General features: G+C 32.5%; 1 protein-coding gene across 1 annotated transcript; it reads left to right on the top strand.

Moving 5' to 3' along the window:
* Positions 1-686: 686 nt before the first annotated feature.
* On the top strand, positions 687-14,639 carry LOC148627144 (uncharacterized). Its single transcript, XM_088568448.1, has 16 exons — positions 687-1,608; positions 4,701-4,777; positions 5,843-5,957; positions 6,188-6,262; positions 6,529-6,617; positions 7,215-7,288; positions 7,858-7,934; positions 9,392-9,546; positions 9,922-9,999; positions 10,893-10,953; positions 11,533-11,593; positions 12,099-12,521; positions 13,443-13,549; positions 13,733-13,810; positions 14,057-14,191; positions 14,475-14,639. Exons 1-16 carry the CDS (start codon positions 1,093-1,095, stop codon positions 14,616-14,618), a joined length of 2,265 nt encoding a protein of 754 aa, XP_088424574.1. The 5' UTR covers positions 687-1,092; the 3' UTR covers positions 14,619-14,639.
* The last annotated feature ends 150 nt before the right edge of the window (positions 14,640-14,789 follow it).

Raw genomic sequence — 14,789 nt, 5'->3', positions numbered from 1 at the left:
AGACGACTTTAATACATGACAGGTAGATCTAAAACAATAAAAGAATATTACGGCCACTGTAAATGGGTAAATAGTCGATGGTGGATTACCTTCAAAAATAGGCATGACATGCCCCAATATTTTGTATTTGTATATTTTTTCATAATAATTATGAAAATTTTCTTTATAAATTTATTAGCCATCTGTACTAGATTAGAGAGATTTATTAAGAACGTTAAACATGTAAATTTTTGTCTTATGTTATGTATTATCTAACAGAGGTAAACATTAAATACATGCACTTTTACCTTAAACAAATCGCCACGTGCGTTACCATTTTAAAAATCATATTAAATGAGAGGTTGAATAAATGTGTTTGATAAAATGTTTAAATAATTATTTTGATTGAAGGCTTATTGTAATCCTATAAAAACTGGACCCCATGCCTGTATCCTTGTCTTTTATTATACATATACCAGAAGAAATATCAAAAGAAATATTATGCATTTATGACCAATCAAAATATGACCTCAGACCAATAATACAATGGTTCAATATTGTTTTACCAGATTCGATTTACTGTTAAAATCCTTATATGTACAGTTTTTCATGAAACATTTAAATCCTGTGTGTCAAGATTTGTTCAATTATTTTAAAATTGTCAGAATAAGTCAATTATTGAAATGTGGGTGAATTTCGTTGTAATGAGGCTGTGTATAATTAGGTGTTCAACCTATCAGAGATTTATATGAGAAAGTATATGTTGGATTCACCTGTATCACAATATCAAATCGATCGCGAGGAAGCTCGACATGCCGAAATATTGACACAATCATGACAGACTGTGATATGACAAATCATTATAAGTTCGTACTATTAATTTGACATCGCCATCAAATCTTCAAGGATTTGTCATAACGTTTTACGAAACATCCAAAACCGTTTAATTGTTTCTGTGCTGCAATATTTTTTCTTTGAGATATTAATTTAAAGTAAGTTGACATCGAAATTTTCCAATTTTCAATTGTGATAAGTATGTAAGCAAATACTTTAGAGATTTATTTGAATAAGGAACTTATCCTTATTAATAGAGGGTCAAAATAGCAAATAAAAATGTCTAAAGTGGATATAAATAAGAAAAGAATGGTTGACAAACGAGTGTCCTTTGACGCGGATTGGTCGGAACAACATAACGAAGAAAACATTCAACGGAGACAATTCCGAAAAGTCAGTCACGCTGGTAAAGCCTACCGGGATCAAAGAAGCGGGAGTTTTCCGGGTGATTCAATCTCCAACAGAGAGTCATCATTTGTAACGCTTTCTGACAACAATAGTAACCCTAGATCACCGTCTAGCAGTAGAAGTCAAAGAAGACTTAGAAACACGAAAAGTGATGCGGACTTGTTAACTACTGACGTTAAAACTCGCATAGAATGTAGAAGTCACTGGGATTTATTGGGACGAAGAATAAGCCAGGGAGATATAGGGAAATCAGGCATCAAAACTAATTGGGACTTCCTTCACGGAAAACTACAACTTGTAGGAGTAATCAGAAAAGCAATGACTAAAGAGGCATTAGCTGAGAGCAGGAAGCAACATTTTGCCCAGCAAAAACAGGAAACTGCAAAGGTAGGTAAATAGTTTTAAAAGGAGAATAAGTATGTACTCACCATATAGCGGGAAAATTTTGCTGTTTAAATATCAGTTCTCGTAAAAATTAGGTAAAACGGAAAATATTAGAAACATACATGTCAAAACCTCACCGATCTGCCAATCTAATTTCACTCAAGGTTGCTTCTTAATTTAAAAATACCATTATTTGACATCTGCATCACTGGATTTGCTTAGAAATTGTTCAATAGAATATTCGGAAAATGAGTTTTTGACAGTTATCTGCTTTTGAAATCTTCATATTCAGTCCATTTGAATGAAATTATAACTCAATTTACCAACATGATATGGATAATTTTTATCTTTTTTCTTCGATTCTGATGGTGCAAATAGACAAATTAAACTTTCAAAATGGTGTTTTTTTTCAAACCATGTTTCTCCCAGTGTCTGATTCAAACAGACACTAACACTTAATATCCCTATTCTTAGAGCAAATTGCGAAACTTAGCACACACGAAAAGTGTCCGCTTTACGGTATTAGTGCTTTATAGGCGAAAAACGAAATGTGTACTTTGTAAGTTTAAATCTATAAAAAAATATATGCATTGGTTCTGTGTCGATTAGTTTTCGTACCATGCTGTATCATGATATGGAAAGTGTATATTCTATAATTCAATACCTTTTAGCATCAACAAATGGCTGGAAAATAAAAAAAATATACATGATGAAATTTAATGAAATGTATTAGTATAAACGTACATAGTCTGTGAATCCCTATAAGCGTTGGCATTAACTTGTAGCATCAAATGCATGCAATATTAACCAACGTCAGTGAAACTGTATAGATTGACAAAATAGTCAATTTGGTTGAATTTAAATGCTAATAAACGCGAAATTCATACATATTAAATTAGTTATGAGCTATATCTCCAGAATTATTCCAGCAAATGTGAAATGAACAATGGCAGTCATATGGAGACATGTCTAGCTTGTTTCATTGTCGTGTAATTGATATTAAACAATTGTTAGTGAATAAATAAGAACAAAGTATCCAAAATGTTTAACCATGAATATAACACAAAAAATACAACAAAAGCGATGTCCTTTTTGTATGACTTAATACTGGTCAGTGATCCCAACGTTACGTGTGAAACATACCATTTGTAAAGACATATATTTGTTCATACAGTGTTTGCAAATATAGTCAATAAAATGCATTAACTTTGTCCAAGCAGAATTTCTTTGTGAGTGTTTGTTTGCTAAGAACACACATGCTTTTAAGTGAAACATCAGTACGAAAAGGAAGAAAATTGCTTTAAAAAAATATGTTACTTTAGTATAAGATTCATCAAACGAAAAATGTCTATGCTGTAGTTAAATACGGTTTTACAGTATTTTTTTTTTTTCAAATTTAAGCACAAAGTGCTATTGAAGTTTTTAAAATTTTTGTTTTAAGTTTAAAAATTGTCAATGGTAAAAAATATATATATGGTCTACTTTCTGTTCATTGCCATCTCGAATGACGATAACAAATATCTTTGGCTCAAAGCATTGCACACTTTGAGTCAGAATTTTGACAGTGCGACATTTTTTTTACAATTAAGTTTATAATGAAATAAGAACTGTATTGTAAAGAGAATGAAATGTCATTGCGATCTATATGGACAGTGTAATTACCGTATTAAATTTGATCTATGATTTTTAAATAAAAGAATTCGCAGTCTTGAAATTATCAATAATCAAATAGCTACACTATCTGTACCTCATATCTTTTTAAAATTTCAATCAATTGTCAAACGTTTGAGATTGAAATAATACTTTTGAGTTGATTTAAATTCGACAAGAAAGTTTCAAGTATACTTTTCTTTATTTAGTTCAGTCGACATTCATGTGTACGGTGTCAATATTTATTTCCAGTCCTAATAATTAAGTAGAGACTAAATTCTCTCCTGGACGTGACGAAGTGTCCATTCTCTTTAAATCAAACACGGTACCTAAAGTAGTTTGTACTTAATAAATAACGTAGTAAGAAGGTGTAAATTGGTAAGTTCAGGCTTGGTTCACGGCCTTCTTTTTGAATTATTACACAGGAAGAGGCAGATATAGAACCGATCACTTTATCTCATAAAGTGTGACCTTCGATGAATGCACGCAAATATCTTTGTTTAATTTGTTATAAAGTGCTATTTGTTTTCATTTATGTCTTGATTGTCTGGAGATACAGAAGAAATTAAGTAACAAAGCACTCTTTAAAATACATTTATGAAATGGCAAGCTATTCTAAAATGGTATCCAATTATGTGAGGACGAACTGCTATATGTTCACAATCGACATATCAGTATATCTAACATACCTACAGTAGACCGTATTTGTTACTTTTTATCTACACTATCCGCAAAAGAAGTTCCTGTTTTTCAATTTCAATCATAATGTAATACTACACTGTTTCACATTTGTTTAAAAATTGTCTTTGATATATTTTTGTCTTTTTCTTTTCTTTTCTTTACATTGCATGTAATAACTTTTAGTAGTAGCAAATGTTAATTATGTCAACAAAATAAATATGAAAAGTATTCAAAACTGAAAAGACAAGTATCGGTGTATATATAAAATTATACGACATTGGAAACGGTAAATTACTTCACATTACAAACGAACTGAGAAAGATGGAAACCAAATAACTGAACAAAATAAAAGAAAAGGAGTTAAGCGAAGAACTGACAAGTTAGTAAAGAGCGTGTAGACGGGGTAACAATATCCGGGGTTAAACTCACGGCCATTTCACGAACAAAACAACAGGAAACACCAAAAAGAAAGAGAAAAAAACAACAACAACATAAAATTATGCAATATAAAATAATTCTAAAATACATACAGATGATCGAACTACGCCTAACATTGATACTAAATTAGGGGGCTCCGGAAAGGCGAATAATTCCTAAAATTGCGAGAAAATTTAATTTGCTTCTTGTTTATGGTCAAGAAACTCATTGTTTGAAAAATTTAAAACAAGCTGATAATCTTCAGGCATTAGCTTCTGCAATCGTTGGTCAACATAGTAAAATGAGAGAATGTTTATACTATACGGGGATTCACTGTGTCGTTTTAGGCCCGTCTTCATTTATTTCGCCTTGCTGGGAGAATGGCAATCTATTGTATTAGGCTGATGAACATGCATAGCTTAAGGTAAGACCATGTAACGTCAGATACTGTTAACGTATTGATTAGACAAATGTTTCCATTTTCATATAAAAAAAAAGTGCTGAAGTGTTGGTATATTACATTTTCTTTACTTTGAAGCACTTTGAAATATTTGTAATGTTTACAAGTATTGGTTAACAAAATATATTCCATTCCCCTTCATGCAGTTCTTTTAACAGTTCAAAATAAAAACAATGTGTTCTGCTAATGTGTTAACAAGTCTTGTGGCAATAGAAGGAGTTTGTTTGTTTGTTTGTTGGGGTTTAACGTCCGAGCAGCAATATTTCAGCTATATTCAGACGATGAACATGAAATTGATGATAAAATGAACATGAAATGGTGATGAAATGAAAAAGGGATGGGACACAAGGACAATGGGGTCGACAAATTTAGATTGCCACTGGAAATAGGGAGAGGTGGGTAGGGTCGGGCAATTTAGCCTCCTGTGGCGGAGCCCTATGGTTCCTACTCCGGGAGAATACCACAGTAGGGTTCTTTAACGTGCGAGGAACGTGGCATCTTTCCCAACACGATACACCACTATGGTTTGCGGTCAGGTTTTCCGCATTATAGCCTGACAACTCAAGCATGCAACACGTCAGGGGTACCCCATTCCATCACCTGGGGCACACACCCCAGTTGCTCTGTGGGCAGAGCGCCCTAGCCCCCAGCTAGAGTTCTGAGCACTATTTAGTCGCCTTTTACGACAAGCTTAGCGCTGCTGCAGGCCTATTCTTTTAACACCCGGACCTGCACGGGGCCAATAGAAGGAGATAATTATAACTCACGAGTTAAATATTACGCGTTGGATGTTTCAGTTTCAAATGGACTAATTCAGAAACTTTACTTCCGTTCTGGTAAACAATGATGCACCGTCACCATAAAATTTGTAGAATGCAAATCGACAAATCCGGATTGTCATAAACAATAGCAATCCAAGAATCCCAATCGGTCTATCATGCGTTATCCATAAAAGTCTTCCTTTAACCGAATTAAGTCAAATTATGACCAATTAGAAGCAATATATCTCCATTTATTTATGTATTTCAGAAACCGGGAAAATGACGATGAAGTATCGCCTTTTATCAAAGGTTTACATTTTAGAGATTATGATGCTCAGATAGAGCTTATGTTTGATCCGTCCAAATTCAAGGCTAATAAGTCGGTAAGTTGGAACATTTCTTGAGCGTTGACAACATCATTAGCCGGATATTTTACTGCAAATGCATGCATAGCAATACGCGACCAACATATAGGTTTGGTTACATTTTGATGTTTATTAGAGATTGAACTTTTAAAGTATACGTAAAAACATTCGACAAGCACAAACACTGTAATTTGCTAATTGAATTTAATTAGAAAAAAATGTGTTAAGAATTTGACTTTATATGACAGATGCGACTATCAGATGACATTAAAAAGATACTCAGCAAAGAATCTAAAGACAGAACAACACATGATGTCTACTCAGTGAGTATAATAGTAACAGTTAACAGTCGACATATACATATTTTTTTACATTCACTACACTTTCCACGACAACTTGGCATTATTCTCATGATAACAATAAAAAATACCAGTGCATGAAAAAATGTTGAAATATTTTTATAGAGTTGAATCAATTCAGTTAAATGCCAATTCCAATAAATCCGCATGAATTTGTCCTAAATTTTACTCTCCGTGAAAATGATTTATTTTACTTATAGGCAAAGTCAACTTTATTACGTATTTTGTAGGCACAGATAGCATTTCGAAACATAAAGTCTATTGCTGAATATCCTGCCAGAATGCAACGCAAAATTGCTGAAATTGGCGTTTATGAAAGGTACATTGGTGTTTATTGAATTTGTTTCAAAATTAGACAATGTGATGTATCTATTTAAAGAAGCTGTTTGCCTTCCCTGGAAAAAAAACTCAGGTCACAAAATTTAGTGAACAAACCATAGAATTAACTGTCTATTAACGTCATTCATTGTGAGTTAAAATGTAAATACAGGATTGAAACTAATTACGAAAATAAAGTGCCACACGTAATACATATATTTTTTTACCATAACAAGAATTAGAGCTTGTGGGAGTTTACATACGGGTTCAACGGATAGAGTGGGAGTTGTTGGATATGCTGTCATATTCTGTTTGAACATATCCCTAAGATGTTTCAATGTCAATTAAAAGAAATCATTTGTAAAAGTTTCTTGTTTTTCATTTTTGTTTTGGTTTTGTTTCGTTTTTGTTATTTACCTTTTGTTTTTGTTTTTTGTTTTTGTTTTTGTTTTTTTTTTTTTTTTTGTGTGTTTGTTTTGTAACAACATTCTATAACATACTTAAGGAAGTCAACTTGTGACAGCTGCATTGATAGCAGAGTAAAAGTAGGTACAGTTTTAATTCATTCCTTAATGAAATTTTATCCTTCTTTTTAAAGATATGAGGCAAAAAGAATCATCGTCAGACAAGGACATCCACCATCAGCCTTCTATTTTATACTATCTGGCGATGGTACGTATCAATGAAATCTGACACATATTCTGCAAAGATATCAAACAACAATTGAAAAATGACTGTTATATAGAACGTAGTAAACTATTGATTTCCTCTTGCGATAGTTCAGATGTGAGATATATTCTGTGAATATATTCTCAGACTTTCTCTCACTAAAACGCCACAACACTATTCTCCTTTGACGATAATTTTATTTGACGTCACTAATGATTTGGAATGCAATCCGCATGTCACAAAATTTTATTTGAAATTAAGAATTTTTTTTATGATTATTAAATATGTAATTGGATATCGTGAATAACCAAAATATAATCATCGTTCTCCACTCGTCAAATCACGGCTTTTATGGTCAATATGTGATCATATTTTGGATGCTCACTTTTTCCAATAAATTATTCTGTACCATTTTCTCAAAATTTTAAATAAATGTAATTAACGTACAATATGCTTTATAAGTCCATTGCTTTGGACCTGAAATTCACTAAAACCAGGCTGACCATTTACATAAACGTTTTTGGAAATAAAGTTTTAGATTTTTTTGTAATATTTGGTGTATTTATTTTTAGTGGTAGTAATGAAAATGGACGAAAGTAATACGTATGCTAGACCGGTGTTACATTTAGCTCGCGGGGACTCGTTTGGGGTAGGTAGTCAGAGTTTTATTTCATACACCTCTACACATACCAAAGCGTTAAAATAGAAGGACACTTCTAGAGACTTTAAAATTGAGGTACAAGGCCTAAATGTGACTACAGGAAAATCGGAGACAATCTAAATACACATTGTAGCGAATAGAATTAAATAAATTACATTCAAAACTGAAGATTGAGAAAACAAGACAGCACAAAGAAAACTAAAACACTTGTGATATAAACTCACATGGAAGGAAAAGTATATCCTGCTCTGCTATCGGCATCCGTCACATAACAAGTAGGTAAAATCTGGTAATAATCTAGCTATTATTATGAAACTTCACGAGGCGAAGTCAAAAAGAGGACCAATCACAACAGTGCAATTCCGAGTGCGATTCACACCAGATGGATTTTAGTTAATTCAACCTATTGCAACATCACACTTCAGCACCTGTTTCTGGTCATAGTTATCCTGTCCTTTTTCGTCAACCCTGATAAGACATTTTATAAGCAAATGGACGGGTATTTCTTGAAAAGCAGAGGACGCTTACCATACCGATGTACCTTGTCCGTGCTCCCAGTTTTTGGTAAAGTCTGGGTGCAATGTTACTTTTGTTTCTTTGTACATGTTATGTTTTATTATTATTTCATATGTTTTGTTGTGTGTTTCTATTTTCCCCGTCTTGCCGTTATCCTTGGATTATATATGTTATTACCGTGTGAATTCTGGTTCCCTTGATTTTCCATATATACAGTTTCCTGATGTAAATAATATAAAATGGTGGAAAATTACCTAAATAGACAAACCGAATGTCAAAGAAAAAAAAGCACCGAAAAAAACTAAAACTTACTACAACGACACCTGAACCATTGATCAAAGCTCTACAAAGAAAGCCCGTATTTTAGTCACAGGCTCGACAATAACGGACCAACTGAGAAATGTATATTCTATAGGCTGAAAAGTTTGCCACTTAGGAGGGGAAGTTTACAAACGGAATGTCAAAATCATCAGGTTTTCCGGTTTTCATAAAGTTTTGATTTTAGACGTCCTGTGTCATCTAAAGGTTAAGGTTTAGGTATGCAGCAGAAGAAATAGTATCAGTGTTTTCTTTATAATTTCAAGTACATTTTGGTACAGCAGATGTAGGTATTCCCTGAGATTATGAATATTCAGGGATCAAACATCATCCATATTGCAGAAACTAAAACTGAAGATCTGAGCTACTCGTTTCTCCTTTTCTGTAGTAGCCCAAAGTGACTTTTGCATGAGGATTCAATCTTTGCACTTTCATATCTTATTCCTGAAAAGGCTTTCAGACTTTTCATTATGCTGCCTTTGAAAAACATAATTACATGTACTTTAAACAAGGAAATAGGTAAAAAACGGTACATGTTTCAGTAGATTCTTGTATAGTTTCTTCAATTCATAACTATAAGCACGCATTTAAAAAAAAATAAACAATTTCAGGAGCTTGGGATAATACAGGGCACGAAACGAAAAGCAACAATTATATGCCGTGAGGCAACAGAACTTCTAAGCATCTCTAAAAAGGACTACCATGACATATTTATGTTAGGTGGGGTGAAGAGTATAGGTGACCCGGACCAAGATCAATTTCTTAGGTAAGACTAAAAGTAAAGATTATAATATAGGATTAGATTTGTTTGTTTTGACATCGTCTTAGGACATTAAAGTCGACCTGATTTCGTAATTTATCATTTTATCCACGGGTTTTATGACTACCGAAGAATATATAGAAAGGCCATATATTGACCTTAACTGACAGTTACTAAAACATTCATTTCATAATATTTTAATATCTTTTTAGTGCAAGTAAACGAAACACTTATGACTCGATTTTTGTTCTTGATATTCCTAAAAAATTAATAAAATAGAAAATACCATAAGCACATCATACTAGTTTTATGTATCTAAATTATCTTTTTTAATTAGAACACAATGCAATCAATACATTAATAATATCAATTTTTTTTCAGGAGTCTTTCATTTTTACGTGGTTGGCCAGTTGATATGTTAAAAGAAAACGGAGCCAAAATGGTGTTCCATTTCTATAAGTATGTCAAATCGTTGGAAAGGTCATATTTTGATCACAAAACATACATTAGGCTCACGTTGCAACAAAATAATGTATAAGATTGTACTATATCTGTGTTATGAAACCAAGGGGTCTTTTACATATGTCATTGAAGTAAATAGAAAAACAAATTCACAAAACAATTAATTTAAGAGAGATGTATATTAAAACATAGATGTAACCAGGGGCCTGTATTGGTCACCTAGTTCCTTTTTTCTGACTTTTCAGATAAATAAAAGTCGTCTTACTACTTTGACTATAGAGATGTTTGTGGGCCTTATCGCAAAGACAATTTTAGGAATTCATTGTTTTCTTTCTGTGATGTTATGAAGATATTGGCTAAAAGCTGCAAAACCCAAATTTTGTCCTTATAAGGAATCGTCCTACAACTTTAACCCTAAGATTTTTTTGTGAAGCTTTTAGGCCAAAGAAGTTTTTTTGGATATACCTTGAATTATTTGAATTTAACAGTATTGTAACTTGTTCAACAATAACGAGCATGAAAGGGCAAAATTGTACAACCTATTTTTAAATATCACCAGAAATCCTTGATTTAGTACAGAATACTTATTATTACGAGAATAGGTATGGTGAATATGTATGTATGTCAAAGAGACAACTACCCCACCGAAATAAAAATGTCAGTCCAACGCCACTCATTGGTATTTAATGAAAGACGAAGAAACACTTACACCACAAGGCAGGCTGGAGCTTGCCCCAAAACATCATTACACAAAGGTACAGTGATAGAGTTGCCCTATATACTATAGTAACATAAAAAAAAAGAAAGGTAAAAACGGAACAAGACATACAGAGGCCAGAAATTCCTGACTTAGTTTGTTGAAAATAAATAACCAAAGTTATATTTAACAGGAGAGGTGACGTTATTGCAAAAGATACTCATTACTTCGATTGGATTATAGTAGTAAAGTCGGTAGGTACACATAGTATCTTAGGCATAACACACAAGCATACCTTTTCACCCTTTCATGAATAAATGTTCTGATCTGAATCTTAAAATCTTAAGTTATCATGTTCAACTAAGTGCACTAAAAATGCTTCCTTTTGAAGTTCAATATATATACAACGTCTCAGAATGTGACGACTCTATTCGCTACACTGCTCCATCGGATCAAATTGATACAGGGAAGATAACGTAAATTTATAGAAGGGTCTGAAAAATTCCCCACGATGTTAGAACTGTCAAATTCGCAGAGCAAATTTTTAGTCGTTCCCTCCGCGGGACTCGAACTCGTACCGCTGTGACATCTATGGCAAAACCGCCTGCACCAAGTCCAGTGCCCTAGACTACTCGGCCAGCTAGGCTATATAAAAAATATAGCTTTCGTTGGCTGGATCATTCCTCCTCGTAGAGCGATACGAGTTCGAGTCAGGCGGAGGGAACGATCAAAAATTTGCATTGCAAATTTGACAATTCTAACATCTAACTTGACTACAACTGTAAATACAGATTGAAGAACTAGATTAACTAAATACATCTATTGGTTTTCAGGGAAGCATCAGCATTTTGAAGAAATTAAAAAAGGTTGCACCTTTTGAATGGAAAAATAAAGGTAGATAATAGGACTTTAATTATGGAGGATTGGGAAATGCCTTAGGTCTACATGAATATCAAACATAATATTTTGTCTTATAAAACTATCTATAAAAATAAAAAGAGAAAACCGCTTTGGGAAAAAGGGAATCAAGAAAGCACGAAGAACCCACAAAAAATCTCCCCTAGACTCTCTTGCCAAAATAATAAGGAGGACTTATTTTACCAAAGAATAAGCGTACTCTGCTTTATAAAGTACTTCACAAAACTGCGAATACTACGCCAGGTAAATAATGGAAGCAGTTGCGACAGGGAAAAAAACATCCGAAGAACACCATAATAGCCCCTTGAACAGAATAGAGTAAAATATCCATAAGCGTTACTATAATGTGTTAAATAAATGAGACATTAACGGCAATTGAATATGAATTTTTTTGATTCGCTGGCAGCAATCACCGAAAATTAAACAGACTTCTTCGGGTCTGTTAAACGTTTTTTTATAAATATGTAATCTTATTTTTCAGATAAGACTGAATTTGTATCAGAGAAGCAAAAGAAAGATATTGCTGAGCAAAAAGATATTAACAAAAGATTAGCATTAGCCGAACTAAATATACCAACAAGAAATGCCGAAATTGAAGATGATATCTTAGAAGAGTATCCAGGAAAATACAAAATTTTCAAGCACCCAACTGATAAAGAAGAGTTAAAACACATGTTCAGGGATCAAACAGACTCCACTGATGATATTCCTAGTGCCAGAACTAGCTTCAGTTTTTCAGATATAATAGACAATAAAAGACGAAGCCGTAGCTCTTTTCAGAATATCCAATACCATTTTTTACCAAGTGTATCAGAAGAGTCTCGGTCTAGTTCTATAGACTATACTTATGTTACTAGAAAGAACAAAACAGAAGTTGGTACAGGAAAACTATTACATGACAAGGGTAAGACATGGTATTCTCTGTAAATTAGTGAAAATATCAAAAAGTAATTATCTCTGAGTCAACTTCCCGTCTTCCCATTTTTTTAAAATACGTACTTTAGGAATGTGGTATGACTTCAGAAAAAAATACTTTAAAAGGTTATAAAAGCAAATAGTGTTAAAGGCTTTTCCAAAATAGCATGAAGTCCTACCAGTGAAGATAACCCATATGCAAAAGATATACTTTACCAAATGTTATTGATAGAAAGATTTTACATGTATATTTCTGCAGCCCTTAACACATTGTTTTGATAGATTTGTAATATTGATTTCAAGCACAAAGTAAAATATATGTTGTAATTTTTCCTGTGCACGGGAAAGTTTTGGAAGGAAATTAAATTAACGTTGGCTAAAACAATGAATTTAAAGATGTCAAAATTTGTTCATCTTGACTGCCTTTGTTGTTCCTAATTTGAGCCAATTGATTTTGACTAGGACATTTTTAAAAAAAATAATGCTGGTTACCACCTTTCTTCGAAATGGCTTTTAGCTCCATACTTGAAATACTGCGTATCTGTATCCAATTTATATTGTCTTTATTCCTTGCCTTATTATATAGGTTGAATTCGATGTTTTCTTTCTAATAAACAGGTTATTTTCATTCTAAAAAAAAGACTTTAACTCCACGAACAAAACACTTATGTTTAAAAACAATTAAATTTAAAGCCACGCAATGCAGGAACAAAATGATCATATTGAGAGAAAAGAGTAACACTGCTGTTATAATTCCACAGACATGGTATTATGAAAATTATTGAGACATCTTACAAAATGCTACAAAGTAATTTTCAATTGCATGTTCGAAATATCTTATTTGAACAATTTGATTATAACTGTTTTATATTTTAATTATAATATCAAATGTATTAATCACTTTAATTAGATTCCAGAAGAAAAGAAAGCATAATAGAGCTTGAAAAGGAAATGTTAGGCTTCCAGGAAGAGAAACTTACTTACAGAGATGATATTGATACTGGAATAAAACGAAAGGTTCGTAAAAATCTACCTCCTTTGTTGATAAGACGATAAAAATAATACATCGATTAAGCAAAAAAAAAAAAAAAATAGACGAATTCATGCATTAAGATTGAAACACTAGAAATGCCGAAACATACATATATTACATTTTGAGAAAATATAATGAATAATTTGTTACATTTATTTTAAATTCAGGATCCTGATAGTGTAACTGAGGCAGATTTGAAACCAGAATTTGTTGTTATACAGACGCTTGTAAAAGGACAGGTCTTTGTATGTACATATTTAATATCATACAAGAAAGATAACTCCATAAATTAATTTTGGTTCAAAACGTAAACAAGATAAGTTAAAAAGTTTAATCAGATGTTTAAAAGATAACAACTATTCTAAAATACTGCTGCAATTTGTAAATAATGTCAATCCTTTGCCTCTTTTTTGTGAATGCTATTTTATGACACTAGGGCCTACTTTTCCTATTCTTAAACAAAACGTTATATTTGTTTTATATATCTGCAGGGTTTGCCTGATTTGATATTAGACCCCCAGCCAAACTTTTGTGTTGTTAGTAATGGTGCCGACTGTATATTAATAGACAGACATTTATATATGTCTCATGCGGATGATCATTTGAAAAACAGACTCAGACAAGAAGTACGTTTAAAAGGTTATGAATGTAGGAGTAGGAATATTTGATACACATTTGATAAACATTTGATACACATTTCCGTTACTTATCTGTTTAAATACAGTATACTCTTGCAAAACAATCGACCCAGCGATAATGTTTGTTTTCCAAAAGTATCAAACGCTGTTTTACTTTTAAATATGTTTGTAACAGATGTTACAGAATGTGATCGTTTCGTGTTATGTTTAACAGTATTTTCAATTTTCAATTAAAAGTCCACAAAACCTTACATTACTGTAACTTTTTCAGTTATGCCCATACCCGTCCGAGGAGGAATTACAGTGCCGGTTACAGAGTGCTGTTGACTGGCAGGCATATAGATCTGATATCATGTCACAAACAATCAAAACAGTCAAACCTAAAAGACCTCTAAAACAATCTATCGTAGTGTAATACTGCTCCGTCATCGCTCATTGTGCCAAATAAATATGAATTATACTACTGATTTATGTTATTATTAACTTTATTCAGTACTCGGATTTGATACAGTCTGATTTGTGTATTTTATTTTCTAAATTTGCAAAATAACTATAAATATACAAATCTGCACCTTTTGGTCTACAA

The sequence above is a fragment of the Perna viridis genome, chromosome 1 (assembly GCF_037379345.1).
Source record: "Perna viridis isolate PV_CMFRI_1.1 ecotype Kerala chromosome 1, ASM3737934v1, whole genome shotgun sequence".
In the NCBI taxonomy this organism is placed as follows: domain Eukaryota; kingdom Metazoa; phylum Mollusca; class Bivalvia; order Mytilida; family Mytilidae; genus Perna; species Perna viridis.
This window is presented reverse-complemented; position numbering and strand designations above follow the sequence as displayed.